This window comes from Hippocampus bargibanti, linkage group LG13, assembly GCF_051943395.1.
Source record: "Hippocampus bargibanti isolate YZ-2025 linkage group LG13, ASM5194339v1, whole genome shotgun sequence".
Lineage (NCBI taxonomy): Eukaryota > Metazoa > Chordata > Actinopteri > Syngnathiformes > Syngnathidae > Hippocampus > Hippocampus bargibanti.
In genome coordinates this window covers 6,992,776-7,005,652 of record NC_142746.1, presented here as the reverse complement: position 1 = coordinate 7,005,652, position 12,877 = coordinate 6,992,776, and the positions used below count along the sequence as shown (strand labels likewise).

Here is a 12,877-nt window from a genome sequence, read left to right as displayed (position 1 = left end):
TTTTGAATTTAGGGAGAAATTTTACAAATATATGGTTGTGCTATGGGCTCACCAGTTTCACCCATAGTCGCTAATCTGTACATGGAAGAGATGGAGAAACAGGCCCTCACATCCTTCCCAGGGACAAAACCTAGATACTGGTTTAGATATGTGGACGATACTTTTGTCATAATTAAAAAACAAGAATTTCAATCCTTCACAAATCACCTCAACTCGGTAGACATCAATATTATATTTACTCGTGAGGACATTAAAGAGAACCAACTAGCCTTTTTGGATTGTAAAGTAATTATAAGAGGACAAAGCGCTAAAAACAGAAGTCTTTAGGAAGGCTACGCACACTGACCAATACTTACTTTTCGATTCTAACCACCCTTTACAACACAAACTAAGAGTCATCAGGACCCTCCAGCATAGGACTAAACTAATATCAACAAGCGTCAAAGGTAGAGAACATATCAGAGCACTGTCAAACTGTGGGTACCCTCAATGGTCATTTAACAAATGTCAGAAAGAAAGAAGAGGGAATGAAACCAAAACTTCTGAAGGTACAAAAAGGAGATGAGTAGCAGTACCTTACATTGCAGGAGTTTCTGAAAAACTACAAAGAGTCCTTTGGCAACACAAAATTCCTACTTATTTCAAACCGATAAACACCTTAAGGCAAAAATTAGTGCATCCAAAAGATAGGCTACCAAATGAAAAACAAAGTAATGTAGTTTATTCAATACATTGTAAGAATGAAAATTGTAAAGAGCAGTACATTGGGGAGACGAAACAAATTCTCAAAAAAAGACTATCAACATCGCAGGGATAATACTCGTGGGCCTCAATCGGCAGTACATATGCCCCTAAAAGCGAGCAACCACTCATTTGACGACAATGAGGTTAAAATCTTAGCGAAAGAACATAGATGGTTTGAAAGGGGAGTAAAAGAAGTGATTTTTATAAAACAATTAAATCCTTTATTACACCGATATGGTGGGGTGAGGTTCAATTTGGATCGTTCATACAATAGCCTGCTTAGCCAACATAGGATTAGCAATACTGATGAGGTGATATCGGAGGGCGTGGGGCCATCAGGCCAGTCGTTAGTCAGGACAATAGGAACAATCAGTGGAGCCGCAGGGAGTAGTCCTCTGCTCCCCCCAACCTGAGAGCAGGGACCTATCATAGCAGAGTCTGGCACCGCCATGTCTGGACAGTCGGGATATATATAGGGCCTAAACTACCAGTAAGACTTTAGTTTGCTGACGAAGTTTCAGGGATAAGAAGCGAAACGTCCGACACCTTCAAAGAAGTACAAATGACGGCTGAAGAAACCTTTTCATCGATTCATCTTCAGAGGTTTGATCGGCATGTTTGTTTTGGCCAAGCTTTTGTGTCAGATGCCCTTCCTGACACAGCCCTCTGTATTTATCCAGGCTTGGGACTTGCACAAGACGACTTATGTTCCTTTGTGGCTACAGAACAAGCAACATTGAATAAAATAGGAATTGAAAATATAAAGTCCCAAAACGTACAACAAATCAACAAACCCCTTCATAAACAAATCTCAACAACAAAAAAACAACCAAAATAAAAACTTAAGTAAATAAAATGGGCGAAAGAGAAAGAACACATTAAAAATATAATAAAAAAATATATCCCAAAATTTGCAAAGGTAGAGGAATTCTAAAAAACCAACTCTGTTAATGCACTTATTTTAATGGCTTGTGGTTCACAAAGCGGTAATGAACAAATTTTAATAAAAATCACTCACTGACACCATCATGGACTACATTAACTTTTGTGAGATACACTGTACCCACCAGGACTGTGGGAGTTTTTCCAAAAATAAACTGAGGAGGAGGAGAAGAGGGCTTTTTTTGTAGAGAAAAAAAACATGTTTGCAAGCCAATCACTCAATTGATTGGCTGTGATCTGGAAAGGCACACTTATCAATGGTATTAAGAGTTGCTAGAAATAAACCCCAGTAAAAAAAGGAAAGAAGAGTCTTAGGAATTGAAATCTATGCTTAATTGATCCACTTATTTTGTCCAAATTTATTGTAGAATTGCAAAATGAATAAAGTTGTGCAGGGGTGGTTAAAAAACAAAACAGAAACCTGACGTATAAGTGATCTTAGTATGAGAGATTCCCCCCCAAAAATCGTAAAACTTTGGCAATCTTTTAATTCTTCTTCTTTGTTTTGTTTTGTGGTGTAGTTCTAAATTTAGCAGGATTGTATGTGGATGACAGCAGCATAGTGAATAGTAGCAGGACAGGGATAAACAAATATGGAGCATATATGGCAACAAGCATCCAACGCTCCTGCTGTGTCTGTGCAGACCAAGGGCTTTCAATAGTGGAGTTATGAAAAAGGATGTGGGAAAGAATTGGGATCAATGTGGTAGCAACATGCGTGGAATAAATCATGGCCGGAGTCCTGATCCAGTGACAGCTCCCTGGAAGAGAGGAAACATTTTTGATAAAAATTTAAATCATTGGATTGGATTAGCCTTTATTAGTCTCACTGTGAAGAAATATACATTCCACAGCAGCAACGTTATGAAAGGAAGAGGAAATAGAAAAGAAATAGAATAAAAAAGCAAAATACAGGAGCTGCTGGAAAGCCAGTCATTTCGTCTTGACATTAACCATATTACCTTGGGACAGAGCTTCAGTAAATGAAACAGTAAAAATATCTTTGCACGTATTTTCAAGGTCATTGGCCATTGATTTGTGACACTGACCAATCATTAACATTAAAAGTTTGTCAGTCAAATTGTAGTTTTTATTTATGACAGCATGCTTGAGCAAAAATGTCATAAAAGAGTAGATTATTTTTTTATGTAATTATTAAAAAGGTATAAAAGTAAAACACTAAAAGGTGTTCAAATAACAAAATGTGTGTATGTTTTTTTAGTGTTTGATAAGCCAAATAACCAGCCTGCAAACCCATTGTCTCTCTGTGACTGATTTGGCTCGCGGAAAGCAAGGGGCTTGGGAAAAGATGGGTTCCCGAGGTTTTGTGATGTGATCAGTTTGTCCACATAGTTATGAGTCCACTGCATATCATCAAAAATATTATAAACGTTTTCATAAAACATTTTGGAAATCATGATATTTAACACTGCACCAATCATTATGGTAAACGACTAACAGTTAACTAACGGGCGATATATTTTCCCTTTTACATAGATACATTTTTTTTCCCAAGGGTATCAAAGTTTAGTTAATAAAATTACTTGTTGCAACGCATTAGTGGTTAGCATTACAGCATATATCTTTTTACGCAATGAAAGTAGTACGTATTCAGAACGTTGATTACACTCGACGAACAGTAGACGATTTGATAAACTTACCTTTAAGGAAAGCATATGCTGCAACCGGAAAGAAAGGCAATTGTAGTAGAGCTTCACAGACGATGAAAGATATGAACCACTCTGGAGGGTGCAGGAGCAATGGATCTTTGTATTTCTTTGAATGCCACTGGAGTAGGTCTCTCAGCTAGAACAAAGACACACACGGGCCGTTATAATCTAGACAATGTGTCAATGCCACTGAAAGGGTACTTTTTAACCTCATCTAATGTGCAGAACTTACAACTTCGGGATAAAAATACCCTGGAAGAACAATTTGCAAGTCAACAAGTAACGTCACAGGAATGTGCGATATAAAATAGAAAGCAAATATTTTTTCTAATAAACGAATCCCGTTCATCCTTGCTAAGCAAAAAACAAACACAATTCAAAGAAACGGGTAACAAAGGACACGGAAAGGTTCTCCAGACAAATCAATGTCGGTACTGTACTAGTAGCAAAGTAGCGATGTGTCGTTCGCAAACGAACAGACTGTTGGAGTCGACTCTTAGTAATAAACGACGTAGCTGGTCTTAATCGGGAGCCGCTTGAGGAGCCGACTTCGCCCCGTATACTGTATATACGTGTGTGTGCGCGCGCGCGTGTGTGTGCCTCGATTGTGCCATTGTGGTGGACCTTCATGTTGGCCAAGCATAAAGGCAAGCGGTTCCACACTTCCCTTTCTCCAGCCACTTCTTCCAGCTCGTCCTGGCGGATCTCAAGTCGTTCCCAGGCTAGCTGCGAGACATAGTCTCTCCAGCGTGTCCTAGGTCATCCCCAGATTTCACTAATTTTAATTTATCATCTGTTGTGTATCTTAATTATGCTGTTTTACTGTAAGTAGTTAAAAGCTTAGAAATATACACAGAGATTGGAAGTTTTTGTTGGCCTTGTTTTGAGATGGGTCTTTATTCTTGATCTTTTTTTGTACTCCATGTTTTATGTTCAGAAGAATATACTGTACTGTAAATAAAGCCATTTAATAAAAATATATTGTATGTTTTGTTTTTTACATTAGGAATTCGTTTTACATAGAATGTTACACTGTTTTTGGAAGTAAATTAATTTAAGCAACAAAAAACTGAGGATTAATTTGCGTGCTTATGAGCCGGATCTTTTTGTTGAGCCGATCCAAAAGAACCGTCTTTCTAAAATGAGCCGAAATTCCCATCACGATGTCAAAGTCCATGGAACTCAATTTGTGCAACACAGTTCAAACATAGACCCGAATAGATGTCAAACAGTGCGGACAGTCACCACCTGGACTCCACCCCATAGACATGAATAGATTCCGTATCGATTTGCAGTAACTACCTTTCAAACGTACTGTTGGATATATTGTTTTCATAAATTGTTAAATTATTTAACCCTTATAACATTGGTTTGGGATTATCGAGGCGAAAGGGTGCAGTGGCACTTCTGCCTCAGGGCGCAAGTGCTGGCATATCCTTTATTTACTGCCCGTAGAGAGAAGTGAAGCCACGGGCGGCTATGTTATGTTCCCACTTTGCAAATGGGTCTAACTGAAGCACTTCGTTGTTCCGAGACGTTGTCGCGATAATTTCTGCCCATATGGGCAAAATGTCACATTGTGGTTCTTACAGCTAAACTGATAAATCTGTGAGAAACGCGCATGTACAGTTCATCAGTGTGTGATTATGGGCTACTCTAAAATTTATCTGTACAGCTAGTCAAGTCTGAAAATTTAAACAATGTAAAACAATGTAAAAACAAAGCCTTTCACGGGTAAAAACAAACAACAACCAAGACATCGGCATTCATACAACAACAACTACTACTACTACTAGTACTACTACTACTACTACTACTACTACTAATACTACGAATAATAATAATAATAATAATAATAATAATAATAATAATAATAATAATAATAATAATAATAATAATAATAATAATAATAATGTTATTTTATTATTTTTTATTTTTATTGTTATTGCTGCTTTGGTTTGACAGCAGTTGGCGGTATTGCAACTGTTCCTCACGTTACGGGGCAGAAATAAATCCAGCGAAGAAGTCAGTAGACGTCAGTCCAACTGGCCCATTCGTATGTTTGACATTTGGTTTATTTTTGACCGCACGCAACAATTTAATTAACATGGAGAATGATATTATAGTTGCTCTTGAAGATTTGGGGTAAGTGACCGAGATGGGGGATCCCAATAATACTCTTAAAACAATGTCCAAATGGCTAACCATGCTTCAGTCTGTGTAACAGCGTGACGTGGTTCGCTTTAGCTAAACCCATTTTTTTAAGATGACACTAGTCAGACAGTCATTTTAATAAGCGCTCCTGATGGCTGTGGTATGTTCAATGACGAGACGGACTCACGCGTTCATATTGCATATTATTGACCGTGAGTTTCAAACATCAGCAACGTGAGGAAAAAGACTCAAGTCTGTGATTCCAAACTACATAAAAATGACGAGAGTGGTTAATGCACCACAGTGTCAATTACATATATAACCACGTCGTCGCAACCGTTAGTCTTTTGGTCGTGTCTATGTGTGTTTTCTTCTCAACAACACTTATCGCTCATGAAACGAAACTGCTGTACTGCGCTAGAATACAGTACTTACTACGATCAAGTGCAGCTCCTTTTAAAGTCCATCCTAGCCGGGAAGTCGTCATTTGTTTCAGTTTCGTCACGCTGCTTACGCTCATTCATTAATGTTGGTCATATTTACAAGATTGTCTTGTTTCAGGCGCTCTCAAATTAGCTACAGATTATCTAATTAATAAAATAGTCACATGGGTTGATAAGGAACAAGTGTGTAGTTGCTTGAAGATAATTTTAATGTGTGGTTTGTCCTTGAAGCTATCAAGGCCCACTGTTGGAGGACGGAGCCCTGGAGTCAGCTGTGAATGGCGGGGCTGCCTCCCCTGAGTTTACCAAACTCTGTGCTTGGATTGTGTCAGAGCTCAGACTTTACAGTAAACTGGAGGAGAATGTCCATGCCACGAACTGTAAGATTCATAATCTTTGCAATTGAAACACGTAACAACGGCTGCTTTTGTTTGAACTCATCACAATTCTTGCAAAACCTCATGACACTTTCTTAAAAAAATGTATTGTGTGAGGGTAGCCAAATGACGCAATGACACATTTGTCTCACAGTTCTGAGGTTCGGGGGTGGATCCAGTATGCTTTTCTCTGGATTTTCTTTTTTGCATATACTGTACACCACAGGTGTCAAAGTCAAGGCCCGCGGGCCAAATCCGGCCCGCCACATCATTTTTTCGGCCCGCGAATGCAAATCAAACTTGTTAAATTCCATGATTATTGCTAAAATCTGAGCCAAAATTTCATATTTTTGGATGTCAACCACAATAAAATTATTTATTATTCTTGACTTCAGATTTGAAAACGAGTTATTCATTAATTTGCAGTGTGCTCTATATGTAATATTTGAAGGGATTTAAACATTCTAATGGGTTCCCCAAATTCATAACGGCCCTCAAGAGGAAACCATAATTACAATGTGGCCCGCGGCAAAAATGACTTTGACACCCCTGCTGTACACCTTCACTTGTATGGGTTTACTCTGGTAACTCAGCTTCCTCCCACATTTGAACAACATTCAAGTTAGGATAATTAATGTTCAAAGTTGTCCACAGGTGTGGATGCAAGTGTGATTCGTTGTCTTGTGTGCTATACGATTAGCTGACCTTCAGTCCAGGATACAGTCCAGATCTGTTTCCGGACTTCAAATTTAAAGGGAGTGCACATGATAAGCAGGGTGAGGGGTCAATTATTATGAGTACCCGACAGACAGCACAGATTGATGCATATATTTGATGCTATAATCCTCTATTTGTGATGAACTCCCACTTCCAGTCAGCAGTCCTGGTGCCTTTTCCAAAAAAACATTGTCAGTTATTACCATAAACAGCTCTTACATAGACACTGTCTTAGATATGACACTGGTTTCAGTGCTTCCGCGACATAAATTTTGGTGACAAGTCTTTGAAGTTTTAAAATACACAGAATATATGTTTTCAATTTTACACGGACAAGAACATGATGTAATGTTTCTTTTACCTATTGCAGGTCCAAATGAGGCAGAGGGCTTCCAGCTGGAGATGAGTGGTCTGTTAACAGAAGTTGCTTGTCCTTACTCCATCCTCACAAGTGGAGCTGTAACCCAAAGGCTTCTAAACAAGAACGACTGTCTGCTGCTACTCTGTATGGTTTCAGTATTGTCAACGTTTCTTTTTGAATCACAGAGCATGTTTAAGTCTGTATCACTAGATTTAAACTGCATGGTTCAAAGTCAAAAGTCAGTCAAAGTCAGCTTGATTGTCAAATATGCTAATATGCATGACATACACCACAGATGAAATTACTGTCCTCTCGGACCCAGAATGCAAGGCACTTATAATGACTTTAACAAACATAATAAACATGAAAACGCATTTGCCGGGAGAGGGGAGCCGCTGCGTGTTTACGCGCCGCCATCTTGGGGACAAAAAACAAATAATATGACAACACAAAGCCACAGTCATTCATTCTTCAGGACTTGCTGTACCCTCTTTGTGATGACATGAAGCAGTTTTGGATGAAAGAGGAGAGGATCAAAGCATCAATTTCAGCAGTGGATCAGGGACGTCATGGTGGAATTTGCATGTCTACTACAAGCTAAATGTTGAAAGCAAACACGAAGCTGTAGCATCCATTGTTTTTTTCATTGGGATTGATTGAAAAGTGGCACCATTCTGTTGTGTTTTATGCTAGTGTAAATAGATAAAAAAAGGTATGCATATGACTATGACTATGATATGAGTATCTTCAAATGAAAATCGTGTTTTTTTTCCTAAACACCGAAATGTTATGTACAGGATATAATCCATGCAACTGCAGCCAAAAGAGATCAATTGGTTCTTAGATTGATAAAAATGCTCAGTGAAATGTACAAACTCGCATCAAATCAATAACAAACAAATTACAAACACCAACTGTTTTAAGAAAATACAAACTACAAAAAAAGCATACATGACACTTGTTTTCTGTTTGGGCATTCTGCATTTATTCAACATGTGATAAGTTGATTCTACAGAGCCATGGACACGAATTGAGCAAGCAAGGTATACAAGTTTGAATATGACTGAAATAATGATCAAGTGTAATTTTTCGTCACAGCATTTTTGCTATCTGAGCTTGAGGCTTCGAGGATGATCCTGGTCAACAGACCCCAGAAGAAGGCCCAGGAGTCTGGTACCCCTGCCTTCCAGGAACTAAAAGGCATCTGCATGGCACTGGGAATGTCCAAGCCTCCAGCCAACATTGCCATGTTCCAGTTCTTTAGCGGTATTGAAAAGAAGGTCAGTTTCTTAAAGCAGAATATACACACAATTATACTGTGACAGCAGTTTGATAACAATAGGCTAAATTTATGGATTAGTGCTGGTTCGAGATATGTACATTCAAGATAATACAATACAATACAATACATATTGATTTATATCGCACTTTAACAACAGCTGAACCTGTAACAAAGCGCTTAACATGGACAGCTATCATATACTGTAAATAAAGCAGTGACAAAGACAAAACCTTTGCGTGTAAATGTCAGTTCAACCAACCACATTCTTCCTTTCAAGTTTGGTATTGATGGACAGTGAAAACCAGCATGTGACCATCGTTTTGTAGGGCTAAAGGGAAGAGGGAGACACACACCCCACACCCGCATTTCATTTTGTATACAACTTCCAAGTAATGTAGATTAAATAGCGGAGATTATGTTTTAAAATTCTGTGTCGTCTGTCCACTCAGTTAAATGATCAACGTATGACAATCTGATTGTAGAGGGTGAATGGACTGGTGATGGGTGGGCTAAGTTCTATTTCTCTCTTATTTCTGACTGCCACAACCTATTTATGGATCCTTAAAAAGCCATACAATACTACACTTTATATGGAGAGCCTCAAAATGCATAGTTCATAGCGCTGGGAGTCCGCACGTTGCATTGACTTTTTTTATTCCCTATCTCCCTCTTAAACCACACACTGCATCCATCCACATTCTCAAACGTTCATCCTTAACACGGTCGTGATTGGACAAATTGGTACAGAACACCATGCCCTACAACACTACAAACACATTTACTGTAGGATCAAATTACTTTGTCATTAACTCACAGTTGCAGTACAATGTGAATTGAATTATTTTAATTTTTGGCAAACTTTAATGCTTATGGTTGTCAGTAAATACTAAAAAATACATTTTCCATGTCCTTTTGAGAGATATTTTGTCCTTTCAAAATATTTACTTTTCATTGAGCCCATAGTCATAGCCCTATTGTATCTTTATATATATATATGCAAGGGAAAATATTGGAAAATATAATTTTACCATATATATCACACAGCTCCATTATGGGTATTGTTTGTCATAGGGCATAATAACTCCACATTTGGTGAAAATCTTTCCAAGCACAAGGAGAACATTTAAAAGCTGTGCGTAATGGCTGCTGTTGAGCTGGTTGGAACCAGATAACATTTATAGTGAGAGAACAGTGCAAATACTCCTCTCACTCCTCCAAAAGTATGTGAACAGTGAGGCCAAAACTGCGTGTGAATTCTTTTGATTATGGTTGGTAAACTCTAAAAATAGTCATATCCCCAGATATAAGATCCTGTGCAAACTTTCGCAAACTATGTTATCTCGGTTGTTTAGTTTTTCTCCTCGAGAAGATTTCACTTGAGTTGTATAGGGTACAGCTTTCGTAAATGGTGGAAAACCAGCATTGTATCTTTAGCTCTCCTTTGGTCACATTAATCTCAATCATGTAGGAATGCCTGGTCTTGCATTAGTGTCATATTTTAAAATTTCTGTTCACTGTTATTTTCTCACGCTGCCGTTGTCTGTTTCGTATGTTAGCTGAAAGAAGCCACAAGTAGAGTACCACCCAATCATATAGGAGACCCTTTGTTGAAGAAAGCCTTTGGACCTGTGCACATGGTAATCTGGAAAGAAATATTATTTTGAGGAAAACACAACACTGCAACACTTTTCAACTATTGACCCCTTTTCTTTTTTTGACAGGAGAAAATTGAAGCCATTAATCAAGCACTTGTAAATGAGTATGAAGTGAGAAGGAAGATGTTGTTAAAACGTCTGGATGTCACAGTACAGTCATTTGGTTGGTCAGAAAGAGCAAAGGTTTGATGCTGCATCTTGTTTCAGAAGAAAGATGAAAAATGACCTGTGTTTGCTCTAATTTTCCCTCTTGGGAATGCACTTTTTTTGTTTGTTTCTTCACCCTAGACGCATGCTGGGAATTTGGCTCAAGTTTATCAGCCGCTACGTTCTTCCTTTAGTACCAAAAGCAAAATCTCTGTAGCGCACCTTCTTGCAGCACGACAAGATTTCTCAAAAATTCTTCGCACAAGCAGTGGAAGGTCGAGAGAGAAGACTGCTTGTGCAATTAATAAGGTGAGACAATCTAGTTAAAAAAAGACAACGTAGACAGGTCTTCAATTTAGAGTGGAATTACACCAGACAAACATTCACCATGCGCATGTAGCTTCTATATTCCAAATAAGTGTAACACCAAGGTACCTTCTTTAATTTCTTTTGGCATCCAATGACACAACATCACCATCTGCTGTTGCATGACGCCACATTCAATTGATGAGGACGAAGTGGTGGTAGTAGGATGTTGGAATGAGCTTATTGCATATGCAGGGATGCATCTGGGTCGCGCGCTTGCGCCATTTACGCATTTTGATCGCCACTGGCGCAACTTTGTAACTACTGCACTGGCGCACGTCTATCACGATTAGTGCATATTGCTGCATGCTCTGCGCCACAGTTGACATACTTCTGTTAAAATAGCCAAAGAAATAAATGTAGTTAAACAGCAATTGAAAACGTTTCGTTGTTTTTGCAATCATTAACATTGAAACAACATTTCGCTAGCTATTAGCTAGCTGGCTAGCTTTCTATCTGTTTGAGTTACGGTACTTCCAGGTTGAGCGAACGCTGGCGCGTGTGGCTGCCGCTGCTCACCCACGGAAAAAAACTTATTCTGTGACTGTAAATTGACCTTGATAGTTTTGAAAGGTGCTTATAAATCAAATGTATTATTATTATTATTATTATTATTATTATTATTATTATTGTTATTTTATTGGCACCTTCCCAAAATGCTTTCTTCTCGCTGATCAAAGGAGTAATGTGACCTGACTTTAAGCAAAGAAATATCTCCAATTTGTTTTTGTTTGTTCTGTATTGAATGTGGTGTTTCATATTTCTTTTTCTTCCTCCCAGGTTTTAATGGGTCGCGTGCCAGACAGAGGAGGGCGTCCCTGTGAGATTGAACCTCCCCCTCCAGAAATGCCTTCATGGCAAAAGCGACAGGATGCCCCCCAAGCTAGTGGTCACTATGGCGGAGGTGGGCATGGCGGGAGCAGGGGGAATTACGATCACTATTCTCAAGGCAGCCGAGGAGGCTATGAGAGGGGTGGAGTAGAAAGAGGAGGCAGAGGAGGAGGCGGCGGCAGAGGTGGAAGGGTGCAAGGAGGCTGGGGAGAGGGGAGCGGAGGAGGGAAAGGTGGTTACAACAAGGGCCAGTATCAAGATTTGGGCGGTCATCAGGGAGGCGGCGGAACGAGAGCTGCTTATAGAGGAGGCAGGAGCAACCAAGAAAGCCTCCAGGAGACCAGCCATCATTCAGGAGGCTATAATGACAATTATCACCAAAATGGAAACTGGCATCAAGAGAGAGGTGGTGGTCGAGGAGGGAGGGGAAGAGGGGGCCGAGGAGGCTGGGCAGGGAGAGGAGCCCAACATTTTAATCAAGGAGGACAGTTTGAACAGTTTTTTCAACATGGTGGCCAGAACTACAACCAAGCTGGCTTTAATCAAAGCCGTCACTACACCAGTTGAAGATGTGTGACATTAGAGCCCAGTCCACAATCACTGAAACATCAGGTTGGCAAGTCCTTATCAAGCTCACATTTTCAGCAAGTTTGATCCGACTGGTCATCAGTAAATGCAATGTTTATACTACAAGTACATCAAAGTACATGTGAATGTTTACATTTTTTTTGTCTCCCTCCGCCATGTGAATTAAAATAAACTCTCAGTTGAATTTATTTGCTTGGATTGAAATCAATTTAGTTTATTTTTCAATTACAACACTTGACAGCTGTACATTAGAAACAAGAAGAGGGTGCTCTGCAAGTCTGTGGTATTGCAAAAAGGGTTCTACATTTTATTTTTGTTTTTCATGCTTATTTAGACTCTAACTTTCATGGTCGAAGTTCATTTCGTTACTTGATAACAGCTAATATAATTGATTAAAAACAGGACAAAATGTTTTGCCCTGAGATTGTGAGCCGACAGACGTCGATAATGGACTCAACGAATTATATTAAAGAGTGACAGAGCAATAAAATCAATAAAACAAACATTTTCTTTCCCCCTGTTTGTCTCAGTACCTTAAACAAATTACTATCCAATAAAAAAGACCTACCTCAATGTATCCGTACTCAATGTTTGAACCTC

General features: G+C 39.0%; 2 protein-coding genes across 3 annotated transcripts; one reads left to right on the top strand and one right to left on the bottom strand.

The window, feature by feature from the left end:
- Nucleotides 1–699: 699 nt before the first annotated feature.
- tmem97 (transmembrane protein 97) lies at nt 700–3,811 on the bottom strand. Its single transcript, XM_089012028.1, has 3 exons — nt 3,589–3,811; nt 3,348–3,492; nt 700–2,447 (listed from the first exon to the last, which is right to left on the bottom strand). Exons 1-3 carry the CDS (start codon nt 3,703–3,705, stop codon nt 2,173–2,175), a joined length of 537 nt encoding a protein of 178 aa, XP_088868154.1. The 5' UTR covers nt 3,706–3,811; the 3' UTR covers nt 700–2,172.
- Nucleotides 3,812–5,362: 1,551 nt separating this feature from the next.
- On the top strand, nt 5,363–12,463 carry tslig3a (tRNA splicing ligase complex subunit 3A). 2 transcript variants are annotated; one of them, XM_089012588.1, is made up of 8 exons: nt 5,363–5,501; nt 6,185–6,333; nt 7,418–7,552; nt 8,507–8,688; nt 10,247–10,327; nt 10,412–10,528; nt 10,634–10,801; nt 11,639–12,463. In XM_089012588.1, the coding sequence occupies exons 1-8, from the start codon at nt 5,464–5,466 to the stop codon at nt 12,254–12,256; spliced, it is 1,488 nt and encodes a 495-aa protein (XP_088868714.1). In that variant the 5' UTR covers nt 5,363–5,463; the 3' UTR covers nt 12,257–12,463. The 2 variants fall into 2 exon arrangements, with proteins under 2 accessions (XP_088868714.1, XP_088868715.1); XM_089012589.1 differs by lacking the exon at nt 6,185–6,333 and having other exon boundaries at nt 5,375–5,501.
- Nucleotides 12,464–12,877: the final 414 nt, after the last annotated feature.

Excerpts from the sequence above, each read along its gene's own strand:
- tmem97 (XM_089012028.1), bottom strand. The coding sequence starts at position 3,705 with ATGAACGGGATTCGTTTATTAGAAAAAATATTTGCTTTCTATTTTATA. Across the intron at positions 3,493-3,588 it reads GGTATTTTTATCCCGAAGTT|CTGAGAGACCTACTCCAGTG; the intron begins GTAAGTTCTGCA and ends TCTTTGTTCTAG. Across the intron at positions 2,448-3,347 it reads AGCATATGCTTTCCTTAAAG|GGAGCTGTCACTGGATCAGG; the intron begins GTAAGTTTATCA and ends CCTCTCTTCCAG.
- tslig3a (XM_089012588.1), top strand. The coding sequence starts at position 5,464 with ATGGAGAATGATATTATAGTTGCTCTTGAAGATTTGGG. Across the intron at positions 7,553-8,506 it reads CGACTGTCTGCTGCTACTCT|CATTTTTGCTATCTGAGCTT; the intron begins GTATGGTTTCAG and ends TTTTCGTCACAG. Across the intron at positions 10,529-10,633 it reads GTTGGTCAGAAAGAGCAAAG|ACGCATGCTGGGAATTTGGC; the intron begins GTTTGATGCTGC and ends TCTTCACCCTAG.